At 41.3% G+C, this 20758-nt stretch overlaps 1 protein-coding gene across 3 annotated transcripts in view; it reads left to right on the top strand.

Annotated features, from left to right (window-relative positions):
* Positions 1-20758, top strand: part of Limch1 (LIM and calponin homology domains 1) — a gene marked incomplete at its 5' end in the record, with an annotated part of 320988 nt that overhangs the window by 243140 nt on the left and 57090 nt on the right. For 2 of the 3 annotated variants that reach the window (XM_005391930.2, XM_005391928.2), the window contains 1 exon segment: positions 18478-18513. In XM_005391930.2, the coding sequence (XP_005391987.1) occupies positions 18478-18513 (36 nt within the window). 3 annotated transcript variants of the gene reach the window in all.

Genomic DNA, 20758 nt, shown 5'->3' with positions numbered 1-20758 from the left:
TATGCATGTCCATCAAGATGTAAGCAATACGTGGAACATCCTTCATAATCACACATAGAAATGGTGGTAGTAAATGGGAAATACACTGGATAGCTCTTCTCTCAGAGAAACAAGCAATGGTTTTCTTAATTTCTGTGTATTTGTTTGGCAAGTATTTACTGAACATCTACTGTGTGCTCAGTACTATCTTTATGCTTTGGGGATTCAGTAATGAATAAGTCCTTGCCCTAAATAACCTTCTAATAAAGGAAACTTCTTTATTGTTCATTTTTACTAGGTATGATTTTCCCTTAAATAAACGTTTTATTAAAAGTTTTAATTTTTAAACAAAACTAATGAATTTTCCCTTTCTGACAGAAAAATATTTTTCCTTTCAATATCATGTTCGGAATAGCTCTTAATGTATAGAGTGTGATGCATTGTTTTAATAAGTAGACTATTTAATGGTCTTCACATTACCAAAATTATATTGCATGCTCTGACTTTTTTTTAAGTAAAAAGTAGTATCAGAATGGCTGAGAGATGACTAGCTCCCCTGGCTATTTTGTTAGTTTGGTAAACCATGTTGTCCAACTCACTAGTTATCCTGAAACGATAGAGGAGGAGGGAAGCGAAGCAGGGTCTCCGGGTGAAGAAGACCCAGTTGGCCAAATGCATCTTGGGGGTCAGCCTTGCGATGCTGGTTTAGAGTCACCCCACAGCAATGGTAAGGAGCAGCCGCCTGCCGAGGGGGCTGAGGTGGCATCAACCCCCACATCTGAAGACAAACATGCTGCTGAAATCCAGAAACGCAGAAAGCTAGAGCAAGCTGGGATCAAGGTCATGCCTGCAGCGCAGCGTTTTGCCAGGTTAGCTCTGCCCGCGGAGGGCTGGCCCGGCTGGCTTTCTGCATGGCCGCAGGTTTGGAATCTGTCTAGCCAGTGGGACTCTTCGTCTTGTTTACTGCTTCCTGCTCTTCCCAGTGCATCGCTTTTCCCTCCTCTGAACAAGTAGTCTCTGCTGAGTCCTGGGTTATTTTAAGTGGAGGTGAAGACTGACCTCCTTGCTGCTTGATAAGACCTTGTCTGGATGCTGTACTTGTGGTCGATCATTTGTGGGCTGCGGGATTTACCTAGCAATAATATTTGTGCCTTGTTAGTTTTCAGACTACTCCTAAATGGCTCACTATGTCATTTTATATATCACAAGAGAGCAGTGTCCTGAAATGTGAAACACTTTCTTTACATAGTTAGGCTGGCTTACAAAAACCCACTTATTTTCTTTGTGTTAAGGGAGCAGTAAGTAGGATTGACTTTGTCTCCATTTCTGAAGCATGTAACAAAGAGTGGAGTAATTACTCCTCTTAGTTGTAACAAAGGCACTAGTATACAATTCTGATGGCTTCGTGTTACACACAGGATGGAGACATTCAGCCATCAAAGCCATAGCAAAATACAGTTCTAGTGTTACAAAGCATTTTGAGAAGCTGTCACAAATTGGCATTCATAGGAATTTTACACTGGAAATTCTTTTGCCGCTTGCCATTTCATTGACTTCCAGAAGGCAGGTGATCCTCTCATTTTTCAGAAGAGGAAACTGAGGGTCAGTGACAGTAAGTGATTACAGAGTGAGTCACAGCTGACCTGGTGGCCAGAGTAAGGTGCTGTGACCACAGCACCACTTTTGTCTCCTACACATTTAGCAGAACATTTCCATGTCTCGGTACAAGTCCGTATGCGGCTGCTTCAGTGGTATAGGTCTTAATAGAAATATCCGGCATGATTTAGATAGATTTAATCCTAGAGTAACTTTGGATTAATAAAAACCAGAAATATGCTTCTCTGTCTGTGGGATCCCACAGACAGTCATGCTGATTCTAAACATGTTTGTGCTTCTAGAAAACTCCAACAAAATCGTGCTTGTTTTATAAACAGTTTTCTCAAATAAGGAAATGCCATATCATAGAATCTTCTTTAAAAAAAGAACCCAGTGTTTTTATTTTCATTTTTACTCTAAGAACCTGTCAGATATGTACTTTTTCTTCATCCGTCCAGCATCTACTTGTACCACAGACTGGGCTCGACGCCGAGAATAGTATCCTCTCCCTGCATGCCATTTTCCAGACTTCCCGCTTCTGTCTCAAAGTCCAGGACACAGGAGGTGTATGTAGTAAATAATACAGATAAGGGTATCAATTTATTTTAAATTTAATCTTAATATCTTTGACACATATACTTTAATTTTTCTCTTATCTGTGAAGACTTTAAGCTAATATTTACCGGGGACATTGTCATCATCATCACTGTCATCATCTTTTGAACCTCCAAAAGGGCAAAGGGAGGTGGATGAGGAGCTGCACTGAATTGTTTGGGTATATCCAGGCAAAATAATGATGCAGGGAAAACAAGTCGGGCACAGGAGGGGTTTCCATAAATATCCTGTGACACCTTAGGAACTTTGAGGCTTATTTTGCAATAAAACATTGACCTTTCGCATGACAACTCCCATTCAGTACACAAACGTGGAATCACAGTTTATAAATGTAATTCTGATTGATGTCTAATATATGCAGTATATCTATAGCCATTTTTACTCCCATCGATGATACCTGACTTAATTTTTTACCTCTTTCACGCATATTAACTCTATTAAGCGGAAGTTTGCAGATCAGTGAATATCATCACACCCGAAAGCTTCAAAGTTAGCATTTAAAATTGGGTTCAGGATAAATATGCATAGAGAGACTATCCCAGTGGCAATGCAGCATAGCTGCTCCAGTCGCCTAGAATTCATTTGTGAGGCGGATTTTTTCAGCTGCTTGCTTAGTCATAAATGTTTTATACATACCACGCCACCAGCCAGGCGTGTCTGTGTTTTTGTCACTTAACTTTTTGCAAGCCACAATAGAGTTGAGAGTCATTCTAAGTTTATCCACATTTGGGGGTCCTGCTTTTAATGTGGGAGACAGTTGCTTAGTTGGAATGAAATATATATCATGAAGAAGAAAAGGATTCTTGGTGAATATAAATCACTGAAATATGTTGATGTCTCTCAAGGCATTTTAACCTCAGTCTCCTCTTTTGACATTCAGATGAATTCATCTGGATGTATCACATCTGTAGACCCAATAGGAAGCCTGAGATCCTTCATAGGGCCCATTTCTCAGCTGGGAAAGTCAGTGTTTGCTGGGGCGAGTAAGCATGTGGGTGTGTGTGATGTGCCAGGGGAAGTGTGTACAGACAAAGAGCAATGTTTTATTTTTGTAGACCATTTTTTTTCTGTTTGTCTGCCTCCTAAGGATTCTCAAATACCTCCTTGCAGTACTTTTAAAACAATATACACAAAAGGAGCAAAGGTTCATGTTATTCCATTGTCACATGAGATTAGAAACCTGTAAGTCCCAAGCTCCCTGCGAATCAATATATAAGGAGGTATCTTCGCATCCAGGGACAGAAAATAGGACTTCTTAATAAACATGTGGCATTTAATATTTATTAGTTTCTATCGAAGTAAAAAAAGTCTATAAACTACCTTTTCTTCTATTTTATGATCATGTTAACTTGATTACCCCCCTATATAAGGCTCTGCCAAAGAAGCCAGGATTTCTGTTTTTAAGAGGATAAAATAAGAACCAAGATCCACTTCCCCTGAATTAAAATGCCATGGAGATTTGAGTTTTCTTACTCTGTGTTTCCCATTGGAGAAGTAAACTCTTTTTTAACTGAATTATAGGCTTCACGTGATTTTACTTCTTTTCTAATTGTTTTCATATGTTTCAACACTCAGTATTTTCTGCTAGTCTGTGAATCTTCTCAACCACATAGTAATTAATTACAGAGGGGGAAAAACATCTCTGAGGAACAATAGACATTTTAGAAATCTTTGGAGGAAGAGCAGACAGAGCCAAGTGCCAGACACGTAGTCCTCCACATTCCTCCTTCCCAGATGCTGGTCCCTGAATGGCTGCTGTACAGATCCTCAGATCTTGGGACCAAGCAGACAGAGAACATGCGTGAACTTTTGTGACTCTGAATGTCGCTGCCCTGCCTGGAAACAGGGTGAACACGGAGGTTTCTGGTGTTGCCCATAACACTCCCTGGAGGACGAGCAGGCTTTTCTGGAGCACCCAATTTCCTTCAATAGAGCAAACTGACTGCCAGGCTGAGCTGGCTGCTTATGCATTGCCAAGCAAAAAGGAGTGAAAGAAAATGCCAGCTCTTCCTTTGTTTAAATCATTATCTCATTCACTTTGAAATGTATACGCCTTAGAAACTTGGAGACAAGAGCCTTTTTTGGCCTGTCCCATGTTGGCTCTGTAATCTCTCCTACTGCGACAGCCTTACTTGTTTTGGATGAAGCCGGGCAGGGATGTAAGGTTGGGGTCAGGGCTGGGCATTGCTCACTGCAGGAAGGACCATATTCCTTCTAAGTAAGTGGTGTTCACCAAGTGATTCCTTCTTCCCAGAACAACTCATCTGTGAATGACGTGAAAGAAAATAGGAGGCCAAACAGCCTGAGTCTGCCACATATATTGATTTAAATTAATTTACCCAAACTCAGACAACTTGAACTAGAGACTTTAATCTTCTCCTCTACAAAGTGGGCATCATAACTCCCAGTGTGCAGGCCTGTCAGGAATGTGAGTGTTTCTGGAATATACTAGCTGCTCAGAAGGTTGTTATTACAAAGTAAAATAAAATGTATCAGAGTTTCACAATAAACTGCCACTAAGGTCCATTAAGGAAAAATATAGCACATTATAAAAATCATTGAATGAGCCAGGCATGGTGGCTCACGCCTGTAATCCCAGTACTCGGCAGGCTGAGGCAGGAGGATCGCTGTGAGTTCAAGGCCAGCCTGAAGTGCATAGTGAAACCTGTGTCAAAAAGACAAAAATAAATAAATAAACAAACATAAAATTCATTGAAGTATTTTGGTAAGTAGGCACCCATGAACCCTTTCCTGCACACCTGCCTTAGACATACTATTTATTGTTTTGTGGCCAAAAGTGCCACCTCAAAGTTTGTATCATTTTTTCCTCTCTCTGTGTCTTCCTTGACCTTTTGAATTTACAAAATTCAAGTAATTAGCCAAAAAGTCATTTATTGGGACAGTTTTCAGGTGAGATGGCAGTGTCTTCAAGCAGTCAGTGATACAGAAACTTGCTTCATCCCCTTTTTACAAGTCCACATATCTAAATTGAGATCACTTGAAACGAGTCCTGCCACACTGGGCATCTAGCCTAAAAGGAAACACCAGGGGAATTCATACCATGGCTGGGCTCACGTGATATGTAAGGTACCAGATTCACCCTGCTCAAATTGGCAGTACTATCTGCATAAATGTGTGCTTTTTATTCCAAAGAATTCGCCTGAGATGAAGCACTGGATCCCTAGGCAAAAAAAAAAAAAAAAAAAAAAAAGCTTTGAAAGCATTGATCTTGAACTTAAGCAGTTCAAAATGAGGGGCTGCTCCTATGCTGCTTATGAGAGTATGGGAAGTATGTGCTTCTGCTGTGGGCCATAAGTTTAAAAGGGCCTTGTAAATAGTAAGCTGTAGTGTAAATACTGTAAGGTATGATTAGTTAGCATCCTGCTATCAGTCCTGACTGAAAGTTGCTGTCTGTAACCGGCGATGCAAATCACAGCTCCCTTCTAAGTACAACTCACAGCATCTCTTTGGTAACCAAATTACTTCCCTTTCTCCTGCTCTTGTAGTAATGATAATGCCTTATTTTTTGTACGATGCTCTACTTTAAAAACCCCTGACATGATCCTTTGTTCAATGAATAGTACTGTGGTCTATTCATTGTCATAGAAAAGGACCTGTGCGAACAGACAGGCTAGGCTTGCATTTTACTTTAAGCACTAGCTCCTTGAACTTGCAAATTTCTTAACCTAATCTCAGTTTCCACTTAATAAAATGGGGATGATAATATCACAGATTTTGCAGAGTTAGTGTTAAGCACAAAGGAATTAACACTTAGAGGGAATTCTAGCACGAAGTATGCATGCATTAGCCATCTTCAGTATCATTTTTACATAAGGATTTAAAAGGCATTAATTCAGTGCCCTATCATCTTGCACTGGGCACTCTTTATAGCCATAGTCAACCAATACCAGTTGGCCTTGGCAGGTAAGTTGACTAAGGAGGCTGGGAAGGACAGTGAGCACCATACAGGCAGTGAGCCCAGGAAGGACACTGCAAGGAGAGTCTGCAAAACAAAGCACAGGATTTTATGTTTCAAGAAATAAATTTATTCAGGGAGCAAAGCATCACTCCCACTTTCTGTGTTTTAAAATTTTATTAAGAACAATAGTTAATACTGAGAAATTTTTCTGGGCATGGCCAATGATGCTTTGATTTGCCATATCAGTTGGAATGGGGGCTTTCCTGTCACCTTAAGAGGATAACCTCCTTTGAAACCACGTGGGGCAAAGTAACAGACAGTAGGCCAACTGGTCAACCAGTGTACACAGTCTCATTCTTCCTTCTACTCTCAGATGGGTTAATTCCTTCTGTCTTTATTCCTAATATGAGTTTGTCCTTTGAGGGTACATAATTACTCTTCTCCTCCCTCAGGAAATCCATACAAAGTAGGTGAACCTTCTTTAGAGATCAAGGTATTTTATTGACTTATCATCTTCAAGAACCAATAAAATACTAAATTATGAAACAAATTCTCAGCATTTTGTTTTACTTAGAAACAGGACAGTTTTACGAGTAGGTGGAGGGGTGGGTGTTTGCCTGAGTGCCACATAGGCTTCATTGCACTATCCTCCCCACCCCATTGCAGGATAAAAACTGAGTTGAAAAAGTTCTAAGGTTTACTGCCTGGTATTCCACAGTTAAATTCTGTGTCTTTACCAATTTAAAGTTCATATGTCAAGGGGCCCTCAAGACTCCTTTTAAAGTGAAAATAGCCCATACTAGTAATTTTAAAGTCATTTTGGCAAAAAGTCTTACCACAATGTTCTGGACATCTAGCATCTAGCAGAAGCTATAACAGAGGTAGAGAGTTGTGGAGATAGAAGAGGGAAGAAATGGTCTCTAATGAGAGAGTACAGGGCATGGTAAGCTTCTTGCCTTGGGCTCACCCTGGCAGTGGTCTTAAACTACTCCAGATACTTCAGGTTAGCTCCGTTCTGCAGAGGGACCTTCCTTACACTTTACAGTCTAGTGCACATTCTAGGTTTGTCCGCACACAGCTGCATTCATTGGCTTTCCCTCAGATCAATGCCTTGGTGGTTCAGCATTTTGCCTTATTAGTCAAAAATAAATTAGGTACCTATTGGGTACATTACTAAATGTGCCAAAGAAAAAAGGAATAGCAACAAAGCTTCCTGCTTTTCCCCAATTCCATGAAATGGTTTGGGATTGCCACTTCCAGAGCCATTTAGGATCCTGCTGTCTTGATGTTAATGAAGACTTGCAAATTAAATAAAGTTTTAGTATTGCTAATGTCTGGCTAAATTCAAGGTTCTGAATCCTGCCTTAACTATGCTGCAGCTCTGAACTAAAATAATAAAGCCATGTTGTTTGAACTAACAATATCAGGAGGACTTTTCAATAATAATGAAGTTCCCTTCCTAAAGATGGTAATTTAATGGGGGGGGCTCTGATAATGTGGAGTTCCATTTAATTTTGCTTTATCAGTCAAAAGCAATTAAGTGAAGAAAAAGAAGCTATTCGTGATATTATCCTTCGCAAGGAAAATTCTTTCCTGACCAACCAACATAGCAAAGATTCAGAGTCAGAAGAGGAAATGCCATGTCGGCTGCCTGACCTTGAGAAAGATGACTTCGCTGCAAGGAGAGCAAGGATGAACCAACCGAAGCCTATGGTGCCACTGAGTCAGCTGCTCTATGGGCCTTATCAAAGAAGAGATGCAGAGAAGTCACATGGCAACAAACGGCTCTCAAAAGCAGTGCCAGAAAAGAAAAGCTTAGAATCCAAAAGGTGCGCATTGTGTGTGTTTATGAAAGAGAAAACATAATTAAGCACAGGGGATTTGTATCTTAACCCTGGTTCTTCTCTTTCCTTCCCTAATTATATGCACCATATAGTGGTGCATTTTGAAGTGAACTCCAGATATTCAATCTCGCCTAGATCCTGAAAAGCACATGACAGAGAATAGAGTGGCCATGTCCAAAGCAGGGCTGAATTTATCAAATAAACATTGAATTGCAGTGCGTGGATGTGCTGATAAGGGCACATCACCACATTTGGGTGCTGGTTTCATAGACTGGCACTCTTGGCCAACTATACATGTGTCTCTCTAGGATGCTCCAGTCTGTTCGAAGGGTGGAGGAGACAAAGTTATTCCCCTGCTAGAAGCTCTTTTCTCTTTGTAACTTCTAGATGTTGGAATGAAAGAAAAGTGAAGCTTGGTTTTTCTTGTCTCACACATAAATAGCGACCTATATTATGGGAGCTCAGGAGAGTGATCAGCAATGTCACCTGGACATATAATGTTTCTCATCAAAACAACAAAAAAAACCTCCTCAAATGTAAAATCAGTGTCTATATGCCCTGTCATGGAAACTGTTTTCAAATGTGTTTCCTTCTGCCAGCTTTTCTCACATCAGATTGAGCACTCCCAGTGTGAAAATCCAAAGTTCAAAATTTCCGAAATCTGAAATCTGAGTGCTGATGTGACACCAAAACTCAGAAAATGTCACACCTGACTTCATGTAATGGGTCACAGTAAAGAAAAAAAAAGCAAGTGTACTAAAATACTGTATAGAAATTACCTTCAGGCTGTATCTGTAGGTGTATGAGATGTGATCCAAAAATATGGAGAACATTTAATTTTTTAATTTATTACATTAAACCATGTTGCCATTAATTTCCCCTTAAAATACGCCCTCTCACTTTGAACATAATTTTTCCATCATTCTTACCACTTTCTGAAACAGTTCTGAAAGTCATTTTTCAAGATTATTTTTCAGGGGCTGGGAATTTAGCTCAACGGCAAAAGCGCCTGCCTCGCAAGCGCAAGGTAGTGAGTTCGGTTCCCGGTACCAGAGAAAAACCAAAAGAAAAACAAAAAAAAAAAAAACAAAAAAAAGATTATTTTTCATGGCTGCCCTGATGTACTGAATTGATTCAAATTTTTATAGCCATTTCTATAAAATAAAAACATTGTGTTGTGCCTTCATCCACCTTATGCATTGTATCTGGCACTATGTGACTTCTGGCTCTTTCCTAAAGTCAAAATGACTATGAAGAGTAAATGTTTTGAATCAGGTCAGGACAGAGGGAACCACAGCAGCTCAACTAAAGACACTCATGAAAGAGGACTTGCGGCACTGCTTCGCAAAGTGGAAAGAATGATGGGATAAGTCAAAGCAAGGGGAAATATTTTGAGGAGGATTGCTTGCCTTTTATTGTAATACATTTTTGAAATTTGAACATTCACCATCTATTTTGATCACACCTCATGTATGAAAAATAAAAGAATTTTGTATTTAGACTGAGGTCTGATTCCCAAGATTTGTCGTTACATAAATACATGCAGTATATTTCAACCCCCCCCCAAATGTGAAGTCCAAAACGCCTCTGTTCTGAACCATTTAGAAAAGAGATATTTGACCTATACATGTCAGAGTGGAGAAGGGAAAATTGTAGTGAGATGAATTTGACCAGTGATTTTTGTCCTAAACAGGCTGTCATTTGCGATGTTTGCTTACTGAGCTTTATCCTGCAGTTTATCATCCTTATAATTTTCCTCATAGCAAAATCAGTTAGAGTTCTCATCTTGACTATTTTTATGCCCATCATTAGAGGCTTCTAAGTCCATTGAACTGAGAATACTATTATCTTAGCTGTACTTTATACATCTGAACATGGTTCTTTGGGCATAGTAGAATAGTTAGTACTTTTTTTAAGGAAGCACCAGACACAAACTCAGGAAAGATCCCTGGCTGCAGAACAGGGATTAGAGCAGAGAGGGTTTTTCACAGGACACAGTGTAAGCTTTTGGCCTGTGCTGTCCTTGCTGGCTTACCTCATAACAAACCATTCTGAGGGCCCTGGGGGAGGGGTCAGTTGCTGCAATGAGACAGGTGTGGAAATTGCCAAGCATGTAGGCTTATTGAGGCTGATCTGCAATTTGAGTTAGGAAAGGGGCTAGATTTTATATCTGCCTTTTTTTCCTTTCTCCTTCGTGGAATTTTAATTCCCGATATTACCAGATGCAGTTCTCTGTTGTCACCTGACTCTCTGTCTAGGGACACAGTTCTGGGTCTGGAGCACACCATGACTTCTCTAGACAGCATTAAAGAACTTACGAAACCAATAATAAATATCCTTTTCTCCAAACTAAAAGGAATAGAAATCTCTATAGCCTTCCTATTGGAACAGGTATGGTAAATGCACCAAATCATAGCGATACCAAAAGAGCATCTCTTGTTTTTCTGGTCTGGATGATATAGTTTGAAAAACATCAACCTATTTATGTGTGGTCTTAAGATTCTTTTCTCTCAGGCATATTAGGAATTTAATATGATAAAATTTTTATCCATATAGATGCCCACAGCTTTGGATTAAATTATATTTACCAGCTATTATTCATTTCTTAGGAGAACAATTGAAACTATCAGTTTGGCATCAATAAGAGTGAATGAATACTAACACAAGAAACAAATGGGTATTGACTCTGTAAACCCAAGGAAAGAGCATATGCTCCCTTTGGTGCGTTTACAGTAGTCAACCCTGATACATGCTATGTAGCAGACATGGAGGCTGAATGTTAACATTCTCTGTTCAGTATTGACTTCAGTGTACTTTCTGGCAGTTGTGGGTTTATGGTTGAGATGTTTCTTAAGTGAAAAATGTTCCAGCTATCTCCAGAATAATGCTAGAATTTGGATCGTGCAGAGCTCATTACTAACATTTTACCAATGCAGTAAAAAACATTTGAAGGGGGCTAAGGGATTCCATCAGAAAACTTGAATTCATGACAGTAACTTGAATAGTGTGGGAATTGGGCATCATTACTGTCAAGCCGAAATCTTATTACCATTCTTAACAGTCTTTGAGCAAGCCCTGGCTTCTCTTCCCAGACTAAACTGGAGACTGTCATCTGCTGCAGAAACTGTCTCACTGCAGTGTTTAAGGGGCAGCGTAGATAAAAGTAATCTCAACTCTGATTGATTCCATATTCTTGAGAAAGGGAAAGGTACTTCTGTGCTTTGTTCTGTCCCCAGCCTCTGAATTTTCATGGTTGACATTCTGTTTGTTTGGTCCCCTTCCTTGAACCTGATTTCCCCAATGATGTGGGGACCCGGATCAAACTGACAGAAACCAGGGCCAAACAGAAGAGGTGAAGTCGGTAGTGACCTGTATTATCCGAGCTCAGGAAAGTGAACCAGTGAAGAAGGGACTCAGGAAGGAGCCAGACCTGTACAAGGATGACCTGGCCCAGCGGAGGATTCAGGGCAGCCCTGCCCCTCATCGTGAGGCTCCGAGCTTCATCACTCTCTCCACTATTACTGAAGCCGACTTGGAGACGTGGGAGAGATTGAAAGTGTCAGAAAAGACGAGGTGTGTCGTGTCTTCCCTATGGCCCTCCCAGCAGTGGTATTACTTAACACTGATGGAATCAAATGCTGGTCCTTGCTTCATTTTAAGTTTTGATGGCCGGAAAAAGTACCTCTCAAAACAGAGCTTCTAGAAACCAGCATTTTCTGCATGAAAAGAAACTTACTAATACAGAAAGTCAAAAGCTACCTTAACAGAATACATCGTCTTAACCAGCTGGCTTACTGTAGATGTTATTTACTTTGCTAGACTTATTTACTATAAGGGATTTAAACTTGATTTGTAATTAATTTTAATTATTCCACTGTACGTAAGATTTTCTTATGATGTTGGCATTGGTTTCTTGAAAGCAGTAGAGGGGTAGAGGGTATAGCTCAGTAGCAGAGTGCATGCTTGGAATACACAAAGCCCTGGGCTCAATCCCAAGAAATAAAATAAGAGAGAGAAAAAGAGACCAGAGAGAACTGTTTGCCTATGTAAGAGAATGATCATTTCTTTATTGGATTGGTTAATGGAAGAGAAATTCTGCTCTAACCATAGGAGTATTTCTCATGTATCTACTTTTATATTTTAAACCTCTCACTGCTCTGTACTAGAAATCTTTGGAACTTATTTCTGGTTCTGACTAGGGATGGAGATGCTGAGCACATCTGTGCCCCTGAGCCCTCACCAGAAATCAATGCAGAAACTGCCATCCGCGATGACTTTGCCACCCGCAAAGCCAGGGCCTATACGAAAGCTTCCAGCCCCAGGCAAAAGTTTGTGCACTTTGGGCCCGTGACAGAGATAGATCAGCAGAAATGGAGGCGGCTCAGCATTGGCATGGCTGGGCCTAGGGAGGATGCACAAGAAGTTGCCAGTCACGACAGCAAGACTCAGACTTACTCTGTGTCCCCTGCCTTGGAGACTACTTCCAGCTTAAAGGAAGATCAAATCCTTAATCCACAAAGTGGCTCCAGGTATTTTTTTGCACCAGTCCTGTGCAAGAATGTCTGCATGGGAGCCTCTGCTGCTCTTAAAGGGTTTGCTGGGACTGGGAGTGTAGCTTCATGGTAGAGTTTGTGTTTAGCATGTGCACGGCCCTGGGTTCAATCCCCAGCACCTCAAATAACATAAAACCTAAGAGTTCAGTGAAATGTATTACAGAAGCCCCTAGAGTTGACATAATTTTAACAGACTCTTCTGCCAGATAGCAGGGAAGTCATGCTAGGGGTTAACCCTAGGGGGAAGCATCCATTTCAATTCTTTCATCATAGGAATCACGGCCTGTGGGGATGCCAGTAATCTCCACAAATGACCCTTTTCCCCTCAGCTGCATTAAGCGCTGTTTTATTAGTTGAAAATACTGAATGAGCTAGATGGAATGTTTTAATGATATCACTAGTGTTTCTTCTAAGGATATATTGATTTAAAAATTCAGTTTATCTCTAACTTTCCTCTTCCCTATCCCATGGTTCTAAAATACCTGTTAGTATCATAGCTCAAATTTTAGACATCCTAGGAGAAACTTTAAGAAAAAGATCTTCCCCTCCCGAAGTTGTTCAATTACACAATAAATCTTGAGTGTAGAAAGATTTCTCCTTGAGAGATTTCTTTAAGTCAAATGTTTCTTTGGATGAATCACTGCCTAGATTTGAGAAATAACAGCTTATAGGTCTGTTACCCTTCTTCTCCCTTCAGCTGTGAAGTCCTGAACCCGGGGGCGGGGCGATGAGTCAGTTTCGTGCACTGGTCTCTCTTCCCTTAAGCAGGTGCAGGACATTTATGAGATTCTGGGTTATCCCAGGAACCTCCATCTCACCTCTATGGTGGGAGCAAAGTGAGGCTGTTCATGTGGGAGAAAATGCCCTGTGCTTTGACTGTGAAATCCAAAGGAAGTCATGGGTGGACCATGACCTGTACAAGGGTTCTTTTGGTTCCAGCCTGTGGGTGACACCACTGAGGTGAGCAGACTGAAATACAAGTACTCCAGAAACACATATGCAGGGCTTCAGAGTGCGGTGGGATTCTGATGTAAGGATAGGACAGGAAATTCATGAGAAATACACTCTGAGCCCTTGAATGCTACAGGGGCCATCACCGAGTCCTATGGTGACAGGGTCATTCTAGGTTTTCTGGCCTTTTCTCGGGTCCCTGTCAGAGTTCACACTCTCTTATCTTAATCTGACCTTGTCACCTTTATTAACCAGCCCAAGAAAGAGCAGCAGGACTATCTCTCTGAATCTCCCAGTCCCAATACCCTCGTTGTCTCTTTATAATCCCTTTTCCTCTTGTCTTTTGTCACCCATGCTACTTGGTTAGACACAGGCTCGAGAGTTCTGGCCTAGGTGGTTGCGAAAGGGTCTCACGGCTGGCTCCGGTGCCAGAGTCCCAGGAGGAGCAGGTCTGCAGCCTGGGCGAGGGCCCGGGGAGGCCAGAGCAAGGTGAGGAGCGGTGTCTCCGGCCTCCTTGGGAGGTGAAGAATAACAGGGGGGGAGGCCTGTGGTGAGTTCTTTCTAGCAGTAAAGCTGTCCTCTCTGACTCTAGTTACATCCAAACAGCTGCCGCAGGATGGCAAAGAAGGAAATGAAGGAGTTGCTCAAAGGAATTCTGTGATGCCACCAAAGGCAGAAAGATCAGAGGCCCTCGGCCAGCCCCTGTGAGCATCCTGCCTGCATTCCATGGTGTGCTGTGTGTGGCCAGTGTGCTCCTAAAAGCAGCTTAGCATCCCAGTAGGCACTCAGTGGCTGACACAGCCGGGAGTAAAGTCCCTTACAGCAATGCCCGGGATTAGAGGTCTGCTTGTGGAGCTCACTGTAGGTAGAAAGCCTTTGCATGTAGCTGAGGACCAGCCAGACTGCATTCTCAGCAATCATGAAAAGCAGAATGGGAGCCTTTCCCATTTGAGTACCAGCTGCATGAGAGAGCTTCACGGAATTAAAAAGGGGATTTCCTACCCAGCTGCTGTGTGCGCTTCTGCCTCCATGGATACTGGCTTCTTCTGTCTTGATTGGTGCCAGTGAGTGACACTACTGAATACGTGTAGCGATAAGTGGCCTTTGACTGGCTGGACTGAATGTTGCCCTACAGCATGCCTTCTGGCTTCTGCATGGGCACCTTCAGGGAAAGAAGACATGTCAGAGATCATGACAGCTCCTATCTGGAGGGGCAATGGACTGAAAGGCCAAAGAAAGTTGACTGATTCACAAAAAGATGACATGATGAGCACATGGATCCAACCCTAACCAGTTCCTCCCAGTTCCACTTGCAAAGCAGCTGGATGTGGAAGAATCTGCCAAGGGTCCAGCCCTGAATGGTCAGAGGTCAGAGGGTGATCCTGTGCCCCTGTGGCCTTGGTTCTCTGGCCAGAGCCCTGGTACTGCTTTGAGTGTGCTGTGAATTCATTATGGTGCAGAGCTATTTACCTGCTATTGCTAACAGAAATGAGTTAAAACGGCTGAGGCTACTAAGAATTGTGTTTCCTTTTTGCGTATAAACAGGTGTGGAAAGAATATTTGAGCAGTGAATTTATCTGTGAAACATTCTCTCTGGTTTTCGTCTTGTGGGTAGAATACATGGGAAACCCTTGTTTCTTCCTGACTCATAAAGGAGTGCTGGGTAAAGGGATCAAGCTGTCTTCTCTCCTACTTAATTTTACTCTGATTCCAGGCCAAAATGATGAGTATCATTTATAAAATTCATGATTTAATTTTTCAACATTAACAAAAACTCATTGCCTTCTAGAGGTAAGACTTGTATGCTCTGCTCTGCCTTGACTTAAATGAAGAATAAGGAAATAATCCTAGGAATAAGTTTTCCTTCTTTTATTTTAAAATAAAATTTAAAAAATATAATGACCCTAGGGCTTGAGATCCTATATATAGATCTATTGTGATTTAATAAGAGTGATAAGTTTTTATTTAAAGTGTGATCTGCCTAAACCATATACGGCAAAGGAGTGGGCAGTGTTTCACGTAATTACAACTTACTATAAAATAGGAAGGGGTGAGTTCTGCATCTCAAAGGACCATCACGGCAGTGGGGTCAGAGGATAGAGTAGGGAGCATAGACAACATCAAGTGATCTCCAAAATTAAACTAACAACCTAGCCATCTTTATCATCTGAGTCTTATCTGTTTTATTTTCTTTTGAATAGTAGCAATAGTACAGTCAAATTTCACTGTAGCTGTTTTTTAGGGAGCAGGGATAATATTCATGCTTTACTGAGCAGAGTGCTTTGTAGCCTCTATACATCCACTCCCCCGAGCTCAACTTTTCCCTGGTATTCACAGGTAGGCTGAGTGATGTTTGCCCCATTTTACAAATAGGCAATTTGAATGAGAAGTGTTAAATGGGTGGATGACACGTGCTTCCCAGCCTGGTTCGGGCTGGGCAATCACAGAGGGACTGGCAGGGCAAGTTGGTCCTCCACGTCACTCACCTTCCAGATATCCTGATACAGCCCTTGGCCCTGGGTCACTGGGCTGTTATGAGGCAGGTGAGAGTGAAAAGATAGGGCTGGGCGTGTAGCTCAGGAGTAGAGAACTTGCCTAACATGCACAAGGCCCTCAGTTCAATCCTTAGCACCACAGAAAATAAAAGGAAACTGAATACATTCTGGGTGTTTTCCTGCTTAGTCCTAACATAACCTTTGAGAGTAAGAATTTCTGTGTGCATTTTTTAGTCAGGAGACCACGGCCAAGGTGCACACAGCCAGGGATTTTAGAACCGAGATTCAAAGCAGTTCAGTGGAAAACTCCTCTCCCCGTCCAGCCCATTGTCTCCAGAAGTTAGAGGAATCAGTGACACCTGAGGAGTTCCCAACACTTCCCCCAGCCCTGTGTGTGATTTTGAGTCCTCTGAATATTCAAACGGGAGTGAGTAGTTAGCTTAAGCTCAGGGAGATACAGTCAGGTTCTCTCTCACATACTTGTATGCTGGAGCCAGCGTATATGTTGGGCATGCTTCCCTTTCAACAATATTTACTGAGTAATTATTGTGTGCAAAGCACTGTAAGGTCAGTATAATATAAATTTCTCTCCCCTGGAATATCAGCTTCTCACTTTTTGACTGTTACCTTGTAGTCAACCTGTGCAAGCTTCTTTTTTTTTTTTTTGGTTTTTCTCCGGTACCGGGAACTGAACTCACGACCTTGCGCTTGCGAGGCAGGCGCTTTGCCGCTGAGCTAAATCCCCAGCCCCTTGGTCCACTTTCTATATGTATGTTATACTTCAATGAAATACTAATAAAATATCTAAACAAAAAATGCAAAAACATATAACTGTTAACAGATTATTTCTCTATTACTCCTCTCTTAGGAATATATCTTCTCTGCTGTCTTCCAAGGATAATTTAGAAAACACTGTACTTGAATAAATGTATGCCAATACATGTATTTGTTAACTTGGGGATATCTATCCAGTCTTCAGGATTAATATGGCTCATGCACTCCTCTCTTGATGGGGAAGAATCTTACTTTTCACCTGCTCCACTGTAGTGGTGATTTTAGAACGTTGAGAATGTTAGGCTAAACTTCAGTGTTATCTCAAACTGTCCTGGAGAAACAAAATGAGTCTTACATTGCAGAAGCAAAAGTGAAACATTCACAGGCCCTTCCCTGGTCTTGCTTTTGGCTATTTCAACAGAGATTTTGGGGTTTTGCTTGGATAAGCCTGCCTTTACTCTGAGTGAAATAATTATCAATAAATGTGGACTATTCTAGAATGTGTGTGTGTGTGTGAGAGAGAGAGAGAAAGAGAGAGAGAGAGAGAGAAAGAGAGAGAGAGTTGTGTGCATGTGTATGCACCTGTGCATTCTGGGGTGTTTTCTCTAAGATTATGGGAAAAGACCTTCAGAAGTTATTGTTTTTCCTGTAAACTATTACAATATTGAGCATGGAGACCAGGTAATGTTTTGCTGACAACTCCAAGGTGTAATTTACTGAAAAGTGAACACAGGACATATTTTATTTACTGCAATAATTCTTTTTTCACCATCAGAATGCAGAAGTAAGAAACTTTTCAGTGTACTGGTAAGGATTGTACCTTAGAATTCACCTTTGCTAAAGAGATGCTCATTCACTAGAGTTGCTTTTTTTTTTTTTTTTTTTTTTTTTTGGTATCAAAAAAAATAGGAATCAAACTCAGGGCCTTGTGCTTGCCAGGCAGACACTATGCCACTGAGCTACAACCCTGGCCCCACAGTTACTTTTTAAAAATGTGCTTAAAATATGTCCTTGTACTGTAATGTTTTAATTTTTTGTCTAGCTTGATCTTTCTCTTTCTTTTATCAGATAAATTTAGACTTAATGTACCACAGATGATAACAGCTTTACAAATCTAAATTATCAGAAGAATATAAAAGATTGAGAAAATTTCAGCTTTTCACGTCTGGTTTTGATTAAGGCTACCAGTTTTCTAGGAATTGTGGTTTTTGTCAAATGCACACGGAAGGCACTGAATGAGGCTCTGGCTGGAGCTCTGGTTTGCTTTCAGAAATCTGCAGAAACACTCTTTGATGTCACTTGTGCAAATGCATTAGCACATCGGGGTAGGGGTGGTGAGGGCATGCTTATAGTTGTGTGTCCATTACAGCCCGTTACTACCAAACACGAAGGCAATGTAACTCTTTGTGAATGAACATAATACATAGTTTGTGTTTTATGCTGACTTCCCTAAACCTTGTAGGTTACACCTAAGCCTCTCTGTGTTTATATTGAACAGATTCTTTATGGGTTACATGGAATTATTTTCACTTCTCTCCTGGGCTTTAATACAAATCTCACATCCTTTAGAAATATCAAGAGTTTTCTTTGATTTTCAGCAGCTAATGAATGTTGCTACTTGTATGACACTTCTCTTCCAGTATGATTAATGAGAAGGGTGGGCACCTACGTATTCTCCCCAGCATTTTTCATTTCCAGCATGATTAATTTTCTATCTTACCAGTCTTCTAATTTTGTATTTGGTCTTGTAGATACGGTCCGAGAACTCCTGTGTCAGATGACGCAGAGTAAGTGGTCTTGTATTCCTAGGGTTACATTAATTACTAGCCTAAACTGCATGCTTCCTGTACTCACCACTAATTGAAATGCAGCTGATTGCATAGCTAGCTGAATGGCTAGCTGACTTGGGCGGCAAAGCACTTGAACTTGGAATGCAGAACATATGTTGCGTGCAGGGAAGATGAATGAAAAAGCAACTTAAGTGTGATTCTAATACGCAGCTGCTGCTTCAAACTTAACATTTGCTTCTCATACACTGGGCATGTTAAAGTTGTTCTTGTTATGGTTTGGACATTGGTACCCCTTCTGAACCACAGAATTATTAAAAGGGTCTGCGGAGCTGTGCATTTAATTCTTGATACGTTGGGGCTTAGCATTAACAATGAAGTAGTCATTGCCATAGTCACATTTTTTTCAAACTAAGAAAATAAACCTTAAACCACTAATTATGGATTCAGAAGCCCAAGTTCCTCCTAGGTTGGAATCATATAAACTGTGGGATGCTTGAGACCAAAACATTGGGGTTTTGTTCAAGTTTCTTGGCAGAGCAAGGGGTCAAGGATGTAAAACATGACTTGAGCTTCCTCTTCTGGCTACTTGATATTCACTTCTCTCAGAGACTTACTGCATGCATGTCCAAATTGGAGAAGAATCCACACCTCTCATTTGTGGCCACATTAAATCTGCTTCAAAAATGGATTTCCCAAGTGCAAATCATTCTGCAACTGACACACAAACAGAAAGTTTTCTTTGCAGAATACTGGCCTTCTCAGATTTGAGTAATCTGTGTTTTAAGAAATTGGATTAGTAATTAATCCCCATTTCAGTAGTCTGGTGAGCCTGACATCTCTCCTCTCTGCAAAGGGGTTTTGTGTCCTAGTGGGAGGCTAAGCCATTGGGAGAACCAACATCAGCCTTTTTTTGGCCTGTCCTCTCTGTTTCAGCCATAGTTTCCAGGTCACAGAATGAGGTGCTTATATAAAAAGGGCGTAGAACCCACAAATATTATTTCCACTAGTGACGTGAAATTAGACCGTCCAAAATGAAGTATTTTTGCATTGTGCTTTTTCCATGCCATGTTCAAAATGGCAGCTTACTTGGGTCTGCTGTCCCTGTGCTGTCGGGCTCCCTTGGCAAATTCCAGTGGGCTATCTCTGACTGTCGGTTATCTACACATGGAGTGCTCATGTCTCAGAACCAAATCCAGCCTGAGCTTGACCGATTGCTCAGAGCTAGGTAGTCTGTACAGCTGAACCCTGCTTATTACTTTTAAAACCTGCAGTGGCAATATTTGGCATTCACTGAGAGGATTGTGTGAGGTTGATAGGCAAAACACTACTTTGATTTGGTGAGCAAAAACATTTTGATAGAATGGATTTATTCTTCATCAGTGCAAAGCGGCTGTGCAATTTGACTAAAATAGACCTCTGAGAAACCCTACAGGGTAGAAAAAAGGAAGCTACGGTAAAGAGCTTTTGGATTTGGCATGCACATGAAAATGAAACCTTACCACAGCAAATACAGTTTCTTCAGGGGGGCTCCCTCCTCTCCTCTAAGTTTACAAAATCCAGCCCCATGGACCAAGAAGAGTTAGAGGGACCTGTTTCCCAGAGGTCTTGCCTAGAAATATCCAAAGTACCCAATTTCCTACCTGGGGTAGACACAACTTACATGAAGCCATGGGGGGAGCAAAATGAAAAGCTGTTTTCAGGAGTTAATTTATTAAATAGAAATGTGTGTACTATTTTTAGTTTATTCCTGCATTCCCTTCCTTTTTCAAAATCTTTAAAGGCAATTATTTTCACTGGCTATATCTATTAATAATTGACACATTCTTCAGATACAGCCTAACCAAAAAAAGATGTGCCCTTTAAGGAGAATATAGGTCAGGGGCAGACCTACCACACAGGCAGACAAAAATTTCCGTTCCCGGCCAGCCAAAAATGTCCCTGTAGATTTCATTTCACCTTCTTGCCCTTTCCTGACTTGCACATTCTTCCTCAGCCAACAATCTGCCTACCAAAGAGTCTGCACCTTGGGACAGCGAGAGGCCGTTTTGTTCTGAATTCCCTTCCTTTACATTGGTCCCAGAAACAATGTCCAAGGGTCCTCCGAGGAAATTTGATCTCATCATTCAAAAATGGCAGCCTAGTGTCAAGAAAGTGCAGCCCAGGGGCAGAAGTGTTGGTGCTGAGAAGCGCGGGCTTAGTCTGCATCCCTCTGGACTGTTCTGGAAGCTGGCCTTGCAGAGTC

Source organism: Chinchilla lanigera, unplaced genomic scaffold (genome assembly GCF_000276665.1).
Source record: "Chinchilla lanigera isolate Chin_1 unplaced genomic scaffold, ChiLan1.0 scaffold00042, whole genome shotgun sequence".
NCBI lineage: Eukaryota > Metazoa > Chordata > Mammalia > Rodentia > Chinchillidae > Chinchilla > Chinchilla lanigera.
Note: the sequence above shows the minus strand (reverse complement) of the source record. Positions and strands in the feature narration are given on the sequence as shown.